The following is a 20,144-nucleotide window of genomic DNA, read 5'->3' as shown; positions in this document are numbered from 1 at the left end:
ACGGCACTCTAGCAGAGCTATATAATTATAGTGCAATTCAATGCAAAGGTGCAAGCGAGCTGGACAAGAATGAGGAAAATAATCCCTGGAGAAGGGTTCCCCTTCTCCAGGGATTATTTTCATCGCACTCTAGCCGAGCGTTCAAGTGCCATCCGACGGCACTCCACTCAGGTTTTTAAAGGGGTACCCCGGGGATTTTTTTTTTTTTTTTTTTTTTTTTTAAGCTACCGCCGTGACGTGACGTCAGTGGAAGGCAGGCTTGCCAGGCGAGCAAACACTAAAAATAGATCAAGCAAAGCATTTGTTCCGTGCCGTGTGCCGGAGAGCGGATACTGAAGCGAGCCTCCAAAGCATTCGACACCATGAAACTGCTTTTAATCAGTTGGGAGCAAAATCTACAGCCCTAAAAGTGATTCCCCTGGCATCACTTTTTCATTGTTGCCGGTATACTTTCAGTTAAAAAAAACAAACACTGAGGGCCAGAATTGTAAATTCAATAACTAAACAAAAAAAAATATTTTGATTTAGTTTTTGGGATACTATTCCAGCATTGTTCGTTGGTGTGTTCAGCAAATTTCCAGGCAAATCAAGGACAATGAAGAAATCCCCGGAGTACCCCTTCAACTGGCGTCCAAAAGTGTTAAGCACAAGTCACTTATTCTGACATGTGTTCCATCAGCCGCTTACTGACAATTTGTTTTAAGATGAAGCGCAAGCGAGGCAAACAATACAGGAGTGAGCACATTGCTTTCTTGTGTAGGTTTATGCCTGCCCAATCTTCTGAAGTTTGCTGAAGTGGCACTCTCCCAAATGTTGCAATTGTACTTTCAAATATATTTTAGTTTAAATCTCACATTCTCCAGTAACAACTACATTGATTCTAAATATTTTTGAGACCGTAGAGCTAGGCATGCTAACCATTACGCTATTGAAACGAGTCGGGGATGTCATCCTTTGGTTTTCAGATATTATTTGTTATAAGAAACATTTTATGGCATCCGAGTATACACATGATTAGCAAATTTAACAGAAAATAAAGTACAGTGAAAGTAAGCATACTAATTTCGGCCACAGAGTGCCAGAAGCAAGACATTCTTCACTAAATCGCAGCATTTGCTCGCTAGGACGGCACTCAAATGCAGGCTGAAAGTGCCGTCGGACGGCACTTGAACGCTCCGTAAGAGCGCCGCCTAACGGCACTCGAGACACTGCATTTTTTTTTGTGTGTGTGTTTTGTTTATTTTGGGCTCTAGTTAGAATCCGTGGAAGTTGGAAAATTTCGGCGCATTCTGCTGCTGGTTTTAAGGGCCGCTGGCCCACATTGCTTTTGGGGATTGTCTCTTGACCTCAAGCGTTTATTTTTGTTTTCAGTAATATGCAAGCCAATTTGCCCGAACTATTCGAGCTCCTCAAGGTTCAGTGAGTATATATGCCTCTGTCAATTATATATGTATGTATTGCAAGGATCTTAGAAGTATGGTGATTTAATACTGATGGGATTTAGTGAAGGTAGATGGAGTGACAACTTGACAGTTGGGGCAAACGAGCCGTTGAAACGAGCTCAACCACCATGAGCCTCCGAGGGTCGGTCCTACCGCGCATGCCCCTCATCTTCTTTTCCCAACAATATCTCCCGGTTGGCGAAAACTCCGGCCATCCGGCGTTGAGCGTGTAAGGTGCGATTGTCGGGTGTCTGGGCGGTAACGTGGTTGCATTCGGGCGACACGCACATTGTCGGAGGTGGGAGAACGACTATCTCGCACCAGATATTTGAAGATCTGAACAAGAACCCAGTCTGACAGTTGCATCAACGTTGCCTCTCGATTGACTGCAATTGTTATTCGCGCCAGCGGCCAAGTTGAGCTTGCTGCCTATGTCAGAGGCAGCAAATCTGACCTCTGCCTGCATCCGAGTGAAGCATTGCCTGTCGCTCTGCGCTTTCTCTCCGTTGTTTGAGCAATGTTTACTCCGGTTGGGATGGCCCGTATTGAGGAATAAGGTTGTCTTTGTTTATTACGCCATTATTTCACAGTTGGGTCCTGTACGTCCCGTTTCTGTAAAACTTTTGGCAAGCATTAGTGCCTTGTCGGTTGTTTAAGGGGTGTTCACTCGAGAGAAATCCCGTAGATTTCCCCCTTTTGTGAATACCATTCAAGTGCTCTGGCAGGTCTGCGTTCTAGTGTATCAAGAAAAAGCTCTTTCTCGTGCATGAGGAAAGATTTGTTGCCGAGTTGTTTGTTAGTGTACAGGCCCCATTCAAGATGGCTGGTATTTACAGAAAACACCCTTTTTCTCCCTTTAGACACGGCTTGGCCGAAGGCAAACCCTTTCACTCGGAAACCAACGGGTGCTCTTCAGAGTGGTCATCTCGTAGTGGACAGAGGTAAAAAAAATGTTGAGAGGGGGTTGAGGTCTATCTGAGAACAGCCTATCCCTATATATAGGGTGCCTGAGCTGCTGTTACTGAAACTTTCGATCCACAACTATCGTAAAGTGCCAAGCATGTGCCCAAGTCACCCACTCTTTTTCGAAGGCTCGCAAAATAAATTAAAGGGGCGGTGCAGTACTTCGCACAATTCGCCCCCTCAAGTATCGGCCAGAACAAGTTGCCACGTGACCTGAGGCCAATTATATGTTGCCAACATTTATCATAGCCCCGCATTCGGGCTGGCAACTTGGCGCGTGTCCTAGGACGCTCGCCAAGTTCCAGATATTGTTATAGTTCAGGCGATTGTGGTCATTGCTGCGATTGTTCACAGGCCACTTTCCAAATGCTTGTCAAGCTTGAAAAAGACTACAAGAAAACGCTCGCTTGAATTTAAAATTGCACTGCAACAAAGAAACTTTCTTGGTCAGTGGTGTACGCTGGTGCCGGTAAGCTTGTGTAGAATGAAATGTTCCAACGGAATATTGTTGCACCGCCTCTTTAATGTCGCAAGCTCCCACCCCATGGTTCTGAACCCACAGAGTTGAATGAAGGCTGATTCAAACTCTGGGCTGCTCACGGCCGTATTCTTGGAATCTCTTAGGTGGCACGCCCTCTATGAAGTGGCTCTGGAACATCATTTCACTAGTGAAGGTTTTGCAGTATTTGTGAGATGAAATTTACATACTATACATGAGAAATAGTTGTCTATGACATTGTCAAGTTTTTCGAGCCAACAAAGAATATTGTTGCACCCCAAGTTTAGAGCATGTTAACCTACTGTAAACTTGGGGTTTTTGTTGTAGTAGCCAAAGTCCACTCCACGCACTCTGCAAAAAAAAAAAAAAAAAAAAAAAAAATTCCCACTAGCAAAATGTTGCACCGTTCATGCCACGAGCTCGTGCTCTAGGACTCTTTGGTGCACTCTGGTTCGAAAAAAAAAAAAAAAAGCGATCGGAACAAAATAGTTTCACGTCTATTATGTTCTGACTGCTTTCGTTCAGGTGAACGCGACACCGATGCCCAACAAACCCGCTGTGCCGTGTCGCAGCTGTCGTTGAGACTGCCCTGGATTAATGCAGGACTGCTCAATTTTTGCTCTTATACCTAACAAGTGCTCATTGCCCAGGTTTTCAAGGTTATCTTACATTTTGCGCGAGCTCTAGCTGGGTATTTGTGGTACGAGTACAATATCATGACACAGGCTCTAGCTTCATAATCCAGGAGTAATAGTTTTTTTTTTTTATGAGTGCAGACGCTTAGCTTGTTTGTATTTATTCTTGTCCGCATAGGAAGGCAGATCCGGAGGAGAGTCGTACGCCTATCAAGTACATGGCAAACGGGTGAGTGGCACCGCCGAGCCAGATTTTGCCGACATTTTGCTTTGTTGCGAGTCTTGGATGCCAGTTTTGGTGTGTGCCTTCACGCAGGATGAAAGAGAATGGGGGCTTTTATGCCGGGCTGCAGGAGGCCATCATTGCGTCGTCGTCTCCACCGAAGGACACTAGCTTTGCTCTCCCAAATGGGTAACCTGTACCGGTGTTTATGTCGTGGAGATAGTCCTATATTAATTCCTTAATTATTTTTCCTGGAAACTTGTTGGCGCTAGCGTCTGCGTGGGTGCACAAACGCCAACATCCCGTTTTGTTTTTGCAGCCTGCAGAGAAAAGCCTTAGGACCAAAGTTAGCCATCCTAACTGAAGCGGATATTGCAGATATTGTAAAGTAAGTGGAACTTCTGCACCCTCCGTTTGAGGTGGTTCGGGATGTCTCGTTCAAAGACTGCCTGACAATTATAGTATCTGGTCAGCCTTCAAAGGGAAACTAAAGCAGTTCTGTATTTTAGAAAAAGAATGCTTCGTTCACTTTCATTTTTGCCTCCAGTTTTAATTGACAAGTATGTTTTCGATATGGCAGTGAAGTTACTCCTTCCTGGTGCATTTGGTGCAAGGAGAAAAATGTGACATGCTATGTGGAGATTTTTTTTACGTCTTCTGCAAGGCTTACCGGAACCATGAGGTTTCGGTTTGCCTTTCTGCTAGAGTCATTGGCTCGCATCTTTGTTAGCGTAGTTAGTGCGTCATTGCGGTGGATCATGTGTGCGAGGCAGTTCAAGGGCTTCGGCTTACTTCAGAGGTTGTGGCTTAACAAATCCATCCTCGTGTGCGACACGGTGCGCTTGTCGAACGCTTATCGAGTTATGAACGCACACTTCACTTCATAAATCCGGAAGCTTCCTTTGACACGAGGTTACGGTTCTCTGGCACCCAGGAAGCTTCGGGAGTTTCTCCGGGACAATGGGCCCACTCCCGAGACGGAGCTGTGGGCGGAGCTTGAGGCCGAGACGTCCGCTTCGGTCCGGGCCCAGTTCGGCTCGCTGCGGACGCTCCTACTCCGCCAGCGCGGCTTCTGCCAGGTGGAGGAGGTCCTCGACTCGTTTCTCTACTACGAGGAGGAGGAGGAGGAGGAGGACGTGCCTTCACGAGGTCCCGGACCTCTGGCCCCGCCGCCCGCCAAGGTAGTTGGCCGCAGTTTTTCACGTAACACGAACTGCCAGACGTAAAAGGAGTTTTTCGTAGAACCGCTAAACGAGCCATGCTTCAGAACTGGGTCGCTTCAGCCGTGTTGGGAAGGGCCGGTGTTTGCCAGTTGTCGCCAACTTATCATCCGCTTTCCCGACTAGAAAAATGCCGGTGGCACTCCCCATCGTCCCACTCATTGAACCGGTCTGCCGTGGAGCGAAAGGGCAGTGCCAGGATTTCCGATGCCGTATCCAAAGCTTCGCCAGCAATATGGTCGAATCGGGACCACGGGCGTCCGCGTCTTTGAACCACCGTTCCAAAGCGGCTTAAATGAATCCAATTGTTTTCTCTAGATTATTATATAAACTCTACGGATTCTGAACTGTGGAAGCTATGCTAGTCTCGGCAATATAGTACAAAATAGTCAAGACCGAGTATAGCAACAGAGCCTTTGTAACTGTTGGCCTTCATGTCGGTGTGGTAGCGTCTTGACACGCCCCTCTCTTTATCGCGTACAGGCTGGGCGCACGGTTGGTGCGGGCCTTTCGAGGCCTGGGACCAAAACTGTCAGTCTGAGAGCGGCCAGTTTTGGATCGACCGGCGGCACTGGCAGCAGCACCTCCTACGAGTCGGCGGAAGACGAGGAGCCGCCACGAGGCAGGGACGTCCAGACGCAGACAGCGGCCCCCCGGACGTCCACCCGCAGCATGGGCTCTCAGACGGGGCCCCCGACCACCGCAGACTCGTCTGCCCAGACGGAGGGCTTTGACCCGGCCTGGGTGAGCCCGCTCCTACAAACTCCTTGTCTGCTTGGTTCCTTTCCTGGAAGTCCCAGGGAAGGACCTTTTTCAGTAAGCTTCTGCGTGTGCATACACCCTCTCCCCTGGCCTTGCTTCCTGCCATTGGCATTTTTGCAGGGCACGACCAACATTGTCGGCATCCATCTTTGCACAGATATATATATTGTTTTAAATGCATTAGCATTAATTGCTTTGGTGCGTGCAGCTGTCTTGTTTAGATGGTCAAGGTTTGCACTGGACAGGGCTGGTTTCGCGAGGCCGCAGCGCTATCCCGTTGTGCTTTCTTGCTTCGTTTGCTTGTTATGTCCACAATTCCAGTCCCTTGCAAGGGGCGCAACGAGATGAGGCATGGTTCACCACGCTTGCATTGGTGGCGCCACGTACGCGTAGTTGAGCATCTCCCAAATCACTCGGAAGCGGGCGTGGTCGTCCTGGTTGTACTGTCGTCTGCTAGCTTGCAGCCACTTCAAAACTGCGCTCTCGTTACACAGTTAATGCAACTACGCGTATATAAGTGGCATGCACAATGTCCGAAGGTTCATGAAGCTTCCTGCTCGTCAAACTTTAGTGCAAGATCTACATTTCGCGAACGCAGAGCAAACAGTATGCTGACCGTAGGCAGCAATTGAGGGAGGATGCGGTGGCTGCATCCGAAACCACCAAAGCGTGGGAGAAGACTGGCTCTCCGAAGACAACAGTGTGCGAACCGTCGCGAGGTTGGAATTCCCATCTTTCTTCCGAGTGGGAACCGCTTTGCTAAATGCAAGAGAGTGGTTGTTTGGGCGAGTTGGTTTGACATCTTGTGCAATTTTGTGCGCAGCAAGGACGAGGACAAAAGAAGAGAAGAGGACACAGCAAGGCGCAACTTTCAACTGAATTTTATTGAATATGTGTTCCGGTATTATTGTCGCAACCATTGTCACAATGACAATAAAACTACAAAAGCAAAGGAAAATGACCATCACGGAGCATAATTGGAAAATAACTATCTCGATCTCAAAAAAAACAATTCCTTCTCCTATAATGCAATTGACGGCATAGCAACGCACGTGTCCTAAATAATCGATGTGCTCGGCTTCTATGATTTCGCGTGTTAACGTTGACTTGCATTTCCCAATTTTTACGCATCCATCCAACAGTGGGAAACAACCGCATGTCCTGTAATGCAAGTCAAGAAAGCCACCTTTCTTTTTTTGCACATTGTTATTGTGCTCGCGAAGCCAATCATTGTTGCTATGCCGTCGATTGCATTATCGGAGAAGGAATTGTTTTTTCCTGAAAACGAGATAGTGTTATTTTCCAATTATGCTCTGTGATGGTTGTTTTCCTTTGCTTTTGTTGTCATTATGATGATGGTTGAGGCTATAAATACCGGAACACGTATTCAATAAAAATCGGTTGAAAGTTGCGCCTTGTTGTGTCCTGTTCTCCTCTTTTGTCCTCGTCCTTGCTGTCACAAGATTGTATAAGATGCTAAATGCAAACGCATTTCGTCGAGAGTCGGTGTAGCCACATCAGCAATTTCAACGTTGTTTTTCTTTTTTTTTTGTGAATTTGTAGTGTGAGGCATAAAAAGTAATGAAAACCGATACAACGGCATGTTGGGCCGCCCTTCATTTGAAGTTTGCAGGCAACCTCTCGGACGGCGTTCATTGCTCAAAAAAGGTTAATTGGCATCTGCACCTGCTTAGTGGTGGCTACGGCGTGGCTCATGGCAAACTTGTTGCGCTTCCTCTTTGCAGGTGGAGGTTCTCGAGTGCCGTCTCAAGAAGAGGAATCAAGAGATTACAGAGCTTCAGGAGAGGCTCGCACTAATGGAAGAGGAGCACAGGTGTGTTTTTTACGGGTGTAAAGGCAACGCAAAAAGAAAATGACTTTATTCTTTGTCGTCTTTGCTCCTCCAATAGTGCGTCAATGGCGGAAAAGGAATTAAAAACTGCCATCATTGAGGGCTTATTGCAGGTGACAAGAAGACAAAGGATAAAGTTATTTGAATGTAAATTAGTGTTTAAATTGTGCAATTGTATCAAAATTATGAAATACGAAACAAAGCAATAGTAGAACGCAGGGGCGGAACGGTGGCGCCATTTTGCGCCAGACTCATTTGCCTGCGCCATCCCGTGCCATGTTGCAGAAACTGCCACAGCCAATACTTCGCGCCATTATGCACCAAATTGCAAAACATGCGGCGAAAAAATTGTATTTTGTCTTGGTTTTGATTTTTATTGACTCGATTGGCAACAATGAGCGCATTTAGCTTGGTCTGCCTTGCAATCCTTTGTCCCGTTTTCTCCCCGTTTATCCCAAGTGTTGAAGCGTGGGAAAAATGGGGGGTCGGCTTCCAAGGGCTACACCACCTGCGACTGGATTGTTATTCTTCAACCATAAGCGGTTAAGCAAGTCAACCGAGGTGAGATCAAGTCGTTAAGCGTCAGATTGCCTGAGGCTCTGCGGTCCGGGATCCAGATGTCAGCCAGTTGAAAACAAATCGGCGAACGATTCTTTTTAGTACTTCATCGTTAGAAGTTGGAACCGCATTCCCGCAAGATAAATCGTGTCTTGATAGAGCTGAAACGTGGACAGATCCGAAACCTTGCCGGCCAGCAGTTCTCACGCGAGCGGTACATCTGCTCGGCGTACTTTAACCTTGCTCCTGCTTATTGCTTCGAATACGATAACCCCGTTAATCGTAGTCCACTGCTTCTATATTGAGTTTCACTATAGGATAAACTCGAAATTTGTTGCCGTGTTCCTCCGTGCAACTGCACGTCCATTGCTTATGCACGTCACGTGGTTCGCACATATAATTACCATGTCGAGCCCGTGTGAGTTCTGCAATAAGCAGTGCTGGTTTGCATTTTGAGCAGCCGAAAGCCACTCGGAAAATATCAAGGACGCTATCTTCAGTAACATGTGGTACTTAGTTTTTGGTTCTCATTAAGGCTCGCAAAGTTCCAAGTTTTCGCATCTGTTACACTGTTACCCATCTACCTAGGTCCCTAACCACTCATGTTCATCTGTGCTGCTAAGCACGATCGAAATTACTCCCGTGCTTGTCTCAGACACAAGCTGAAGTGCAATGAAAGCTGATCTGAGCTTGCCCCAGCCTGCTCCAGAATGTAGTTTTAGCTGCTCCCAACCTGCTCCGAAACGGCTGTTTCAGCTGCTCCTGTGGCCGCTCCCAAGTACATTTCATGAGTTCCACCCCCGTTTTTCCTTGCAGGGCTGAAATGAACAAGAGGATTGAGAAGCTGCAATGCAGATCTCAAAAGCTGCTGGTGAGTGCAGTTTTAAAGGTTTTTGCTCATAATTTCTATACTCTCGAGCCAAAGAGCTATATACAATTTTAAGTGTGGCAGCCCATTTTACAGTTTTTGATATCCCTTTAGTGTAAGAAAAACGTATTTGTGATAAATGCTAGATTGTGACATCAAGACGCTACACCCAGTTTATTGTTCGCTGCACAGTTGTTGTTGCCTGGGTGCATTCAGCGTGGTGCGGGATACGGGTGCGGAGCGGGTAGGGGGCCGCTTACCCAAAACAGCGCGGAAATGTGAAATTAGCAGTGAGGTTGGGGGGGTGCTTGCTTTAGGGTGGAGGTGCTTGCCCGCAATTTTACTGTAGTTAACCCAACCCATTCGCTACCAAAGCCGTTGAATCGCGGGTCGTGCCGTCAGGGGCCATAGTGCCAAAGCTGTAGATTCGCCGGTCTACATGAATTTGTTTTAAAGAGCCATTCATCTCGCCTACGTAGGGGCGAATCTGCCGCCGGCGCACCCTTGGAGTGATCGTGGACGCGTCCCGATTTCGGGTTACCTATACCAGCCTCCCCGGGCGCATCCATTTCCCGCAGGCTACATAAGCCGGCCACAACCTGTGGCCGCGCCCAGCCAAAAATTCTCATTAGATTCCAATTGGAATTTCCAAGTGGTACCAGTTAACCTTTTGGACGACCAATTGGTTTTGTAATGGGAACCAACGGGAACCATTTGAAACCCATTAAGTTTCCAACTGGGGAGACCCATTGGTCAGTGTGCTTCCAATTGGAACCCATTAAAACCGCTTGGTTCCAATTAAAACCAGTTAGAATTCTAATTGGATCTAATGATAATTTGTAGCTGGGCGGGGCTCTTGGGTGGGGGGTAGCTACGCTCGACAGAGCATTCATCGTTGTTTTACTGCTCCCCCTTCCCGTGGTCCTGCCAGTTAAGGCAGCGCCAACCTTTTTCCTCTTTTTGTACTGCCTACAGGCAAAGCGTGTGGCGAAAGCCAAATAAACACGTTGTACGGTATCCCTGTGTTGAACGTGGTCTGCTGTCCACCAGAGCCTAACGGCAGTGAACGGTCGGACCCGGCCGTAGCCGCCATAGCAACGGACTACGAAGTGGGTGTTGCCTCGCAGCGATCAGCAAGGTAAGTCGAAATCCACATTTTGCAGCCGGCGAGTTACGGAGTGCGTATTTGCCCCACTGAGGACTTTCGGGTAAACTAGAATCCCACATCTGCCGCCCTACGTGGAGTGCCACATGTGGGTTTGTCTACTTTACCCCTGGTCCTCGTTGAGGTGAATACCCACTCCGTAGTCCACTCTTTGTACAACTACGGCCGGGTCCGTCCGTTGATTGCCTTTTTGGGCACTGGTGTACGAGAGAACACCAACACAGTGAGTCCGTTTTCCACGTGTTTATTGACTCAAATGCCAACACGCTTTCCTCTTAGACAGGAAAAGTCTGGCGCTGGCTCGGTTGCCAGTATCACCCGGTCGGTTTCCTGCGCTGCCGCAATAGACAGATTCACGGGAAGTCTGAGGCCCACAAAGAACAACCGAGCTCCGTAGAGCCAGGGCCTCTGCTGTCTAGAGCCCCCGACCTTCCTTCGGGAGCCGGCTTATGTAGCCTGCGGGGATATGAACTTGCCCGGGGAGGCAGGTAGTAGGTCACCTGAAAACGGGTTGCATCCACAATCGCTCCCTAGGGTGTGTCGGCGGCACATTCACCCTATGTGGATGAGCGGGAGCCGTCCCCTTGGGAAAATACGGCCTCGGTTCCTCAAATCCGGGTAGCCGCCGTCATTTCGTGACGACTCCCACGGCCTGCTTGAAGCTAGACTTAGATAGGAATATAAAGAACCCCATGGTTCCCACACTATTCATGGCGGTTGTACGTTTGGCTGACCAAGGTAAACCTGCGACGTCACTGGCAGACTCAGTAAAACGTCCGTTAAGATTAAAAATATTAATTATTTATTCTAGTAAAAAGCATGATGTTAAGAAAGTAACAAAAACGATGAGTGAGCACATCGAGCACACTAGTTGCTTGCGTTGCAGGACGTCTTGAGAAGTAGGTCTTTTGTCTTTCTTCAAGCCAGACTGATGAATTCTGCAAAGCACTTGCTTGTGCTGCAATAATTTTAATGAGTGCGCGAAAATCTGTCAAGTCCGAATGTTGCTTCAAATAGGGAATGCATGAACTGGAGGATTTCGCCCGATCCTCTTCGGAGAATTAACATCCACATCTTGCACATTGTGAAAATTTCTCTGCTTGGCTTCCTTCTTTTTGGGTTTACTAAGATAGTACAGAATACTCTACAGATGCTGTAAGTCAATTCCATGGCCAAAGACGTTCTGTTAAGATGAGACTACACGGGTCTGGCAACCACTTTGTTTATTTATGACCTCAGTGCGCGCGTTGTCTTGTCTCATGGTCACAAGACTCCGAGGCCTCCCGAAAGCATGATAGAAGAGAGAAAGAAGGAAAGATAATGTGTTATTAGCTCTTCTATGTAGCAACATACAGAGTAATTCTAACCTCCTCACCGAATCCCGAACCCCAACTCGTCGTGGCCTTGTGACCACGGTGCGTGGGACGTTCCTACGACCGGCACGTTTGGCATCCCATTCTGGCCGCGATAGAAAGTGGTCCCGAAGTAGCGACAAAGGACGTTGCAAAAGCCACTGTGTTGCACCGTCTGGTGTTGCAATCTTGTTTCTTGGGCGTAGGAGTTGGCCGGTCAGAAACTTGTTCCAGGCACGGAGACCCGAGGTGCCTTGGGTCCTTGCAGGAGCCCGAGCAGCCGCAGAAGCGGCAGCACTGTGCGCCTGCCCCGGAGCGGGAGATCCACTGCCTCCCCATCGAGCCCCCGGACGAGCCCTTCGTCGAGCCCAGGGCGCCGCACAAGCCGGGTGAGCCACGGGGTTTGCACGACGGGCGCACCTAGGGCTTGAGGATGCCCCATTTCTCTCGATGATGTAAAGCAGTGAGGAAGCCTGTAGTTCTTCTTAGTGGTACCTCATGCTATGGAGTAATTGGTCCCTAGTTAGCGTCGGTGGGTGGCTCGGATCTGCTAAGATAGCGGATAACTTGGAAAAACGCTTTACTCGGGGTCGGCAGAGAAAATTGGGGAGCTAGGGGGAACCCTCGAGGGTACTCTGGGGGAACACCCGGGCTCCGAAGAACACTATTTGAGAACCGATGACCTCGGCGAAGAGCCCCGCTCATTTCGGCTGCTTCGAAACAGCGGGATGGGGAGGCATCCGTCGGTGAAACCGACTGGCTCTGGGTGGGCCCAGTCTAAACTAAACTCGGAGGCAGCACTTGCAAGCTCGGTGCTTTGTTGCTCTTAGCTCTATTTTGAGAGAAAATGCCCGCATCCTGCGCAGCATAAAGTAAGCGAGCACTCAAACTAACTTGCAGTAGCTATAAATAAATACAGTAGTTGGCTGTGATGTGAAATAATTTTGCTTTCCCCTGGCACTTGCAGAAAAACAATTTGGATATTTTTAGTAACACTTGGAAGTCCATGGGTCAAATGTCGAAGTCTTGGGAATAATCCGATCTAATGAACAAATTGCGTTTCTTCCAAAGTTTTCCATAGGGCTTAATGCTTATGAACTCGAAAGAACAAAGTAAATTGATTGTCAAACCTGATTTAAGGAAGCATTCCCGGGAAAAATTATATGCCAAAAGGTTGCTCTACATTTATTTCGTCCAGAATGGTTCTAAGCTTGCCGTTCACGTGCCAGCTATGGAATCGAGTTACCGGAGGTATTCTACAAAACGAAGCTGCACGGAGCACTGATTCTCCGCATGGCTTTGAATAGACTGCCTACACAAGATGGTGCTAGCAACAATAGTTGCTTCGCGACGCGTGCAACAGATGGCACTGATAGTCTGGCACTCTGCTCTGTTAGGATTTTTTTCTTTCGCTTGTCTCTCCTCGCTGCCGGTTCTTTCTTCTGCGTTGCCGAGAAATAGAGCCCCTCAAGAAGAAAAGAAAATTGCTGACCCTTGAAGAGAAAGTGAATATCATTCAGGCTGTTACGAGCGGGTAAAAGAAATGTGAAGTTGCCGCAGACCATGGCATCCCAGCCAGCATGCTTTCGACAACCTTAAAATCGAAGGACGCCAGGGTTACCCCTTTGGAGACTTTTCCGTGCATAATTAAAAATTCCACTGCGTGGACACGTGAAATCAATACTATGGTAGTTATCATGATGCCGCGTTAAGACTTATGGTATATTCGGCTGGTCACTTTCGAGCACTCCAATCATCCGAGTCGTAGCTACCAGATCCTGGAGCGACTCCGCATCGGAGCAAGAGAATCGGCGCGCCCAGCCGAACGCTCTTCAACTTTTCAGAGCGGCAAGCTGAGCGGATAGAGGGTGGCGTGCGCCACTAGAGAACGGCGCGAGCCGCCCTCTAGCGGAACTTTTGCTCTTTGGATTCAAAAGGTTGAGCAGTATTCAGTGATCCATCCATCCGTAAATCCTTGAAAAATGGCAACCGTCAACGCAGACGCTGATAAGGTCATCGCAAGCCAGCCGTGCCAAGCGGAAGTTCCTGTGAAACTATAAAAAAGACAACATTACAGCTTGAAAACTCTCATACTTTTTTATGCTTACCATTTTGTCCGAGTAGGTTCGCACTATAAAAACATAGGCCTTGACCTTGGGCACCGTACAAGGCAAAGTTGGTACAAGGCAACGTTGGTACAAGGCAACGTTGGTACAAGGCAACGTTGGTACAAGGCAACGTTGGTACAAGGCAACGTTGGTACAAGGTGCGTCAAACAACTCGGCATACTTCGCTTCGCAAACACGGTCCTCGTCGTCGTAGTCCGAGCTGCTGGTGTTGTCGCTGTCTGCTAGCCTCGCCAGCAGCACTGGCGGTGCTACCACTAACATTAAAGGGGCACTGACACATCAAAATCATATATTTTTTTATTGTCTAAAACGATGCAAATTATAGTCATAGACACGCAAAAAAAACCGCATTGCGAAAAAAAAATTTCTTGCGCGCGCACGCGCCTTTTTATTTTTGGCGTTTATATTTCCCGCGCTCACCTCCTCGCTTCTTTTGCTCGATGACGTCAAAAATCAGGAAATTTAGAAGCTTTGTAGGTGACATTTCTATAACATTTAATAATGGCAATCGTAAAACATGTTTTTTAATGCAACTGCGAACGCACTACGGCCCCTCTTTTTGAAATACCGAAAATCAGATTTCGGTGTGATGTGTATCCTCCTTCTGAAAACTTGGCGGCGCTCGAGCAGAGGCTTATCGGCCAGTCGGGGAGCAACCGGTTTTTCCCGCGCTAGTACCCTTCTATCCCGCCTCCTCACCTCCTCCCCCTCGCTTCGGGTCGCCGTGGCAACGGCGCGGTGGAGCGGAGGTCGGAAAGAAAGTCGAGTCGCCGGAGACCGCAAAATTTGACTCACTGCACTGGCGCGGATCGCGCGGGAACTTCAAATTCGGCATTTGTAAATTGTTTTTTTTTTAATAAAGAAATACTGAATTCCCAAGTTTCAAATTTCGAGGGTAATGTCCCAGCATCGTTTTCAATCATTTCGGATAATAAAAAAAAATATGATTCTGATGTGTCAGTGCCCCTTTAAACGTCTTCGTTTCAACGACATTTCACCTCATTTCGGGGAGCACAACACAACGGTGACAGTGTCGAGACTGACGGCTGTTTTTCGTAGCCCTCTTTTTGCGGAGTAGCTGCATTCTCGCCGTCCGCTTCCGACACAAAAGCAAAATGGCGGAATGGCTGGAGTCACGTGACCGGTCGGCAGCCAGATCTCTTGCGCGCTCCCCCCCGCAGGGGGCACCTGTGAAAGCAGGTGTTTGGAGAGTGGCGTCTCCACGGACCCCGAGCCATGCGGGTTCGCCCGCCCACGTCTGGCTGTGCGTGGCTTTCCCGTGTCCGGGGAAAAGGGCATCCTGGTGGTTGAGCCGAGCCCGGGGTAGGTTTGGACCCTTCGGGGGCCCCCCGGGCGAGGCAATACACCACTTCGGCCCCCGCTTCCCGTAGACGGGTGTCCTGGCTTGGCCCGACCAGGATGATTCAGTCAGTCGCCTTTTCTTCTACTATCCTCTCCCTTCTTTCTCCTTTCTCTGCTCTTCTCTTTTTCATTCTCACCTTCTTTGGCGGCAAGGGCTAACCTTGGGTGGAGACAGATACCTTTCTCGAACCACACTTGGTTATAGTTACTTGGTAGCACTGGTAGTGCAGCATACCCAGCCAAGCCATACTTGCTATGGGGTGCTACCTATCCCCTTGTTGGGCTCGGTGGTGGGTGGTGCGCCACAGTTTCTGAACATCCTCCGCCTTTCATGGCTTCCGCAAACCCTAAACCCGGTTCGGGACGAACCTCTAAGAGGCAGCGTCCAGAACCACAGACCATTGAAAAAGAAACTGTCGAAACATTTTCAAAGTTTTTTGTTATTCACTCACATGACGAGCAAAAACCTGTAGCAAAGATGTCACCCTTTATTGTCGCCAAAGTGTTAGAAAACCTTGTTGGATTTTCTTACAAGGCCAAGAAACTGCACTCAGAAGACCTTCTTGTTGAAGTGAACACTAAAAAGCAAAGCGAAGCGCTTCTCAGACTGACCAACATTGTGGACGTGGAGGTGTCGGTGAGCCCTCACCGTACACTAAACACGGTCCGTGGCGTCCTGTCTGAAGAAGCCTTTCTTTACACCAGTGAAGATGAACTTCTTGAGGGACTGAAAAGTTCAGGTGTCGTCGATGTCAGACGTATAGTGTTCCGCAAGAATGGTGAAAATATCCCTTCAAAACATGTTATTCTCACTTTTGAAAGACGGGCACTCCCAGAGACGGTCAAAGCCGGTTACCTCAACTGTCGCATCCGCCCATACATCCCCAACCCCCAGCGGTGTTTCCGTTGCCAGCGCTTTGGCCACGGATCACGCAGCTGTCGTGGGAAGGAGACATGTGCCAAATGTGGAAATGAGGGTCACGTGTCTGATGGTTGCGAGGCAGAGGCACACTGCGCAAATTGCAGAGGACCACATCCTGCCTACTACCGAAGCTGCCCCCTCTGGAAGCAAGAGAAGGACATCCTCGCAGTTAAGGTTAAAGAAAACCTGTCGTACGCAGATGCAAAAAAGCGCTTTTCCTTCCTTTCTAAGGGAGGTTATGCCGAGGTGGTGCGCAGGGGCCCTGCACCACGCTCGGAGACGAAGGCCACTCAGGTCTCTCCTGAGATCTTGGTTGCCGACCTAAAGGCCCTGTCCCCACAACAGAGGCAGCATGCTGCTCCCCTGGGCAAGGCCGGGCCGGCGATAGCCGTGCCCGCCCTCCCTTTCAAGACGGTGGCAAGGGGTCAGCGGGCTCACTCTTCTCGCGGAGAGGGCGCTCCAGCTGACTCCTCTGCTCAGGACAGGCCAGCACTGGCTGTACCTGTCAACACAGGCCGCACTCCTATGGAGGAGAAAAAGCAAGTTCCTCAGCCTCAGTCTCTGGAGAGACAGCCAGGAACCAAGGAGCTGTGTGGGTCGCATGCAGCTCCCTTGTCGGGAAACGAGGTGGAACAGATGGATGGGGTAGAACCCCTCCCCAGTTCATCAACCACCCTTCCACCCAGTTCTGGTCGTGGCCGCGGATCGGGGCCTTGCGGCACGGACCCTCCCAGGCCGGCAAGCAAGTCTGCCTGCAAGGCTCAGGAAAACACTAGCGCTGCCTTGTCTGCCCCCTCGTCGACTCCGGGTTCTGACCAGGACGAGATGGAGTGGCAGACTACTAACAAACAAAAATCAAAAAAACCTGTAATTCCTCCCAAGTGAAACAACTGACTCACCTTTCCATCTGCTCCAGTTTTTTGTCCCTAAAATGGCTTCAATACTCGTCCAGTGGAACTGCCGTGGCCTTCTAAGAAACCTGGACGATGTAGAGCATCTTCTGGAGGAGTACAAGCCACGAGCGCTGTGCTTGCAAGAGACTCATTTGAGTCCCAGTCGCTCTAATTTTCTGAGACGTTACCAGGTTTTCCGGAGGGATCGCCCGGGCTCTGGCAATTCTTCTGGTGGAGTTGCGGTGGTCCTCCCGAGAGACGTTCCCTGCACTGAGGTCCCACTGTCCACACCACTTGAAGCAGTGGCAGTTCGGTTCATGCACCATAAAGCTCTGACAGTATGCTCTTTATATTTACCACCTTCTTTCACCTTGAAATGTTCAGATTTTAACTCGCTGTTAGATCAGCTTCCAGAGCCTTTCCTTTTGATGGGCGATTTTAATTGTCACAACCCTTTATGGGGGAGCACACGTCAAGATGTCAGAGGAAAAATTGTTGAGTCAGTTTTAACCACAAGAAGTCTCTGTCTTTTTAACACGGGCCAGCCAACCTATTTTAGTCCATCATCTTTGTCATCAACTTCCATCGACCTTTCAATTGGTTCTGCTATTTTACTTCCAGATTTTTCCTGGAGTGTGGATTCCAATCCACGTGGAAGCGATCATTTTCCTACTCTTTTAACCTGTAGCGTAGCCCCTCCTTTAATTCATACACGCCCGCCTCGTTGGAAGCTTGACAAGGCTAATTGGGGCCTTTTTAAGCAGGCATCGCTTCTAGCATATTCTCGTCTCGAAAGTCTCACAATTGACGAACTCAATCATCTTTTAACCGAGCGCATTATCACAGCCGCCAAGTTGTCCATCCCGCAGACATCTCAATTTCTTCCTAGGAGGCCAAAGCCCTGGTGGAATTCGGAATGTGAAGAGGCACGCAAGAAACAAAATCGGGCCTGGGGTATTCTGAGACGATACCCCACTAGAGATAACCTCATATCCTTTCGGAAAATGAAGGCCCGTGCACGCTACGTCCGAAGAAAAGCCAAGCGGGAAAGTTGGCAAGGCTATGCTTCCACTATAAATAGCAGTACCTCACCTAAGGAGGTCTGGGATCGAATACACAAGATCAATGGTTCCTATCATGCATTTAAAATCCCCCTGCTTTTTAGGAATGGAACATGCCCAGACACACTCGAGGAACAAGCTGATATTTTTGGAGAACATTTTGAATATATATCCAGTTCACATCATTATCCATCTACTTTCCTTCGACACAAGCTGAAGGCTGAGAGCAATCCCTTGAAAACCTCAGGAGGTGAACAGGAAGAATATAATGCTACATTCAGCTTGCACGATCTTCTCGCAGTTCTTCATAACACAAAGCCCTCAGCTCCTGGACCAGATGGTTTACATTATTCAATGCTGCAGCATCTTCATCCTTCTACACTCGATGTTATTTTATATCTTTATAACCGCATATGGCAGGAGGGTTATTTTCCTTCATCTTGGAAGGTAGCACATATCCTTCCACTTTTGAAGGCTGGTAAGGATGCTTCTTGTGTTTCCAGTTATAGGCCCATCGCTCTTACCAGCTGTCTCTGTAAGACACTAGAACGAATGATTAATCGTAGACTAATGTACTATTTGGAGCATGGTAAGGTACTCGACAAATTTCAGTGCGGCTATCGTTCATCAAGGTCTACAGTCGACCACTTGGTCCGTCTCGAAACTGTTGTGCGTGAGGCCTTTGCGCACGGGCAGCACTGCCTCTCCGTGTTCTTCGATCTCGAGAAAGCGTACGACACGGCTTGGCGCTTTGGCATTTTGAGGGACCTGTCTGACCTCGGACTACGTGGTCGCATGCTTCGTGCAATTCAGAGCTATCTAGACAGGCGCACCTTTCGAGTTCAGCTGGGAAACACACTCTCCCGTGAATTTCTGCAGGAAAATGGAGTGCCGCAGGGGGGAGTGCTAAGTGTCACCTTGTTTATTGTTAAAATGAACTCCATTGCTTCAGTAATCCCTCCGTCGGTGCAGTACTCTCTTTACGTCGATGATTTACAAATTTCAGTTTCCTCCTGTAACCTCTCAGTCTGTGAACGCAGGGTTCAGCTAGGCATCAACAAGCTTACTAAGTGGGCTGACAGTAATGGGTTCAAGTTCTCTCCTGAGAAGACTGCATGTGTTTGCTTCAGCCGCAAACGTGGAATTCTTCTTGAACCCTCCCTAACAATCTACAATAGTAATGTTAGTGTCCAACCTCAGCACAAATTTTTGGGTCTTACGTTTGATAAACTGAATTTTATTGCTCATGTAAAAAGCCTGAAATTGACAGCTCACAAATCTCTCAATATCCTTAAAGTTCTCTCGCACCGGTCTTGGGGCTCAGATCGACTGTGCCTCCTGCGGATCTATCGCTGTTTGGTACGCTCCCGACTAGACTATGGCTGCTTTGTTTATGGGTCTGCCAGACAGTCTGTGCTCAAGATGTTGGATCCCATTCATCATCTTGGGCTTCGGTTGGCTACAGGTGCGTTTCGTACATCCCCTGTGCCCAGTCTATATGCAGAGGCTAACGAGTGCTGCCTCGAGAGACGTAGATTCGCATTGGGCATGATGTACTCTCTTCGCATCCGATCTGTACTCCAGCACCCTACTCGAGAAGTTGTTCAAGAAACACGCTCGGAACGACTGTTTCTTGCAAAACCTAGCGTGATCCCTCCGTTCAGTATGCGACTGAAGACCTTGGCCGAGTCTGTCGGATTTGATGTGGCATCCCAGGTAGTAGAATTTCCTGGCATCATAGCACCTTGGGAGCACCCTGACATACACTGCAACCTGTCTCTTGCACAGTATAACAAGAAAAACACTCCAAGTGCTGTGCTTCTGCAAGAATTTTATGAACTGGCTCAATTGTATGAAGATCATACAAAGTTCTATACAGATGGAACAAAATCTGAGACCTTTGTTGGCTGCTCTGTCATTGGCTCTTCAGTGGAAGTTGTAAGGCGGATAAACACTGCCGCTACCATTTTGACAGCGGAGCTGTATGGCCTCCTGCTGGCTACGGAACACATAGCCCGCCACAGGATACCGCTGGCAGTAGTTTTCACGGACTCTCTCAGTGCCTTGCGAGCCATCTCTTCTCTGCTGCCTACAAGGAACGCCCTTGTTGTTGAAGTTCAGAAGAAAGTTATTGTGGCAGCTAGAAAGCATTGCACCATTGTCTTTTGCTGGATTCCCAGCCATGTTGGTATCCCAGGCAATGAGGTGGCCGACCGTGCTGCTCGCACATGCGTCAGC

The 20,144-nt window shown here is 48.6% G+C and overlaps 1 protein-coding gene across 5 annotated transcripts in view; it reads left to right on the top strand.

Moving 5' to 3' along the window:
• LOC8043651 overlaps window positions 1-20,144 on the top strand; it is a 37,087-nt gene that overhangs the window by 1,049 nt on the left and 15,894 nt on the right. For all 5 annotated transcript variants that reach the window (XM_040207891.3, XM_029979953.2, XM_040207890.1 and 2 more), the window contains 10 exons: window positions 1,372-1,419; window positions 2,303-2,383; window positions 3,718-3,768; window positions 3,856-3,951; window positions 4,082-4,150; window positions 4,697-4,943; window positions 5,466-5,726; window positions 7,490-7,578; window positions 8,971-9,025; window positions 11,808-11,928. In XM_040207891.3, coding sequence (XP_040063825.1) covers window positions 1,376-1,419; window positions 2,303-2,383; window positions 3,718-3,768; window positions 3,856-3,951; window positions 4,082-4,150; window positions 4,697-4,943; window positions 5,466-5,726; window positions 7,490-7,578; window positions 8,971-9,025; window positions 11,808-11,928 — 1,114 coding nt within the window. In that variant the 5' untranslated portion in view covers window positions 1,372-1,375. The remainder of the gene's footprint in view (window positions 1-1,371; window positions 1,420-2,302; window positions 2,384-3,717; window positions 3,769-3,855; window positions 3,952-4,081; window positions 4,151-4,696; window positions 4,944-5,465; window positions 5,727-7,489; window positions 7,579-8,970; window positions 9,026-11,807; window positions 11,929-20,144) is intronic.

Source organism: Ixodes scapularis, unplaced genomic scaffold (assembly GCF_016920785.2).
Source record: "Ixodes scapularis isolate PalLabHiFi unplaced genomic scaffold, ASM1692078v2 PGA_scaffold0__279_contigs__length_252992795, whole genome shotgun sequence".
Taxonomy (NCBI): domain Eukaryota; kingdom Metazoa; phylum Arthropoda; class Arachnida; order Ixodida; family Ixodidae; genus Ixodes; species Ixodes scapularis.
This window is presented reverse-complemented; position numbering and strand designations above follow the sequence as displayed.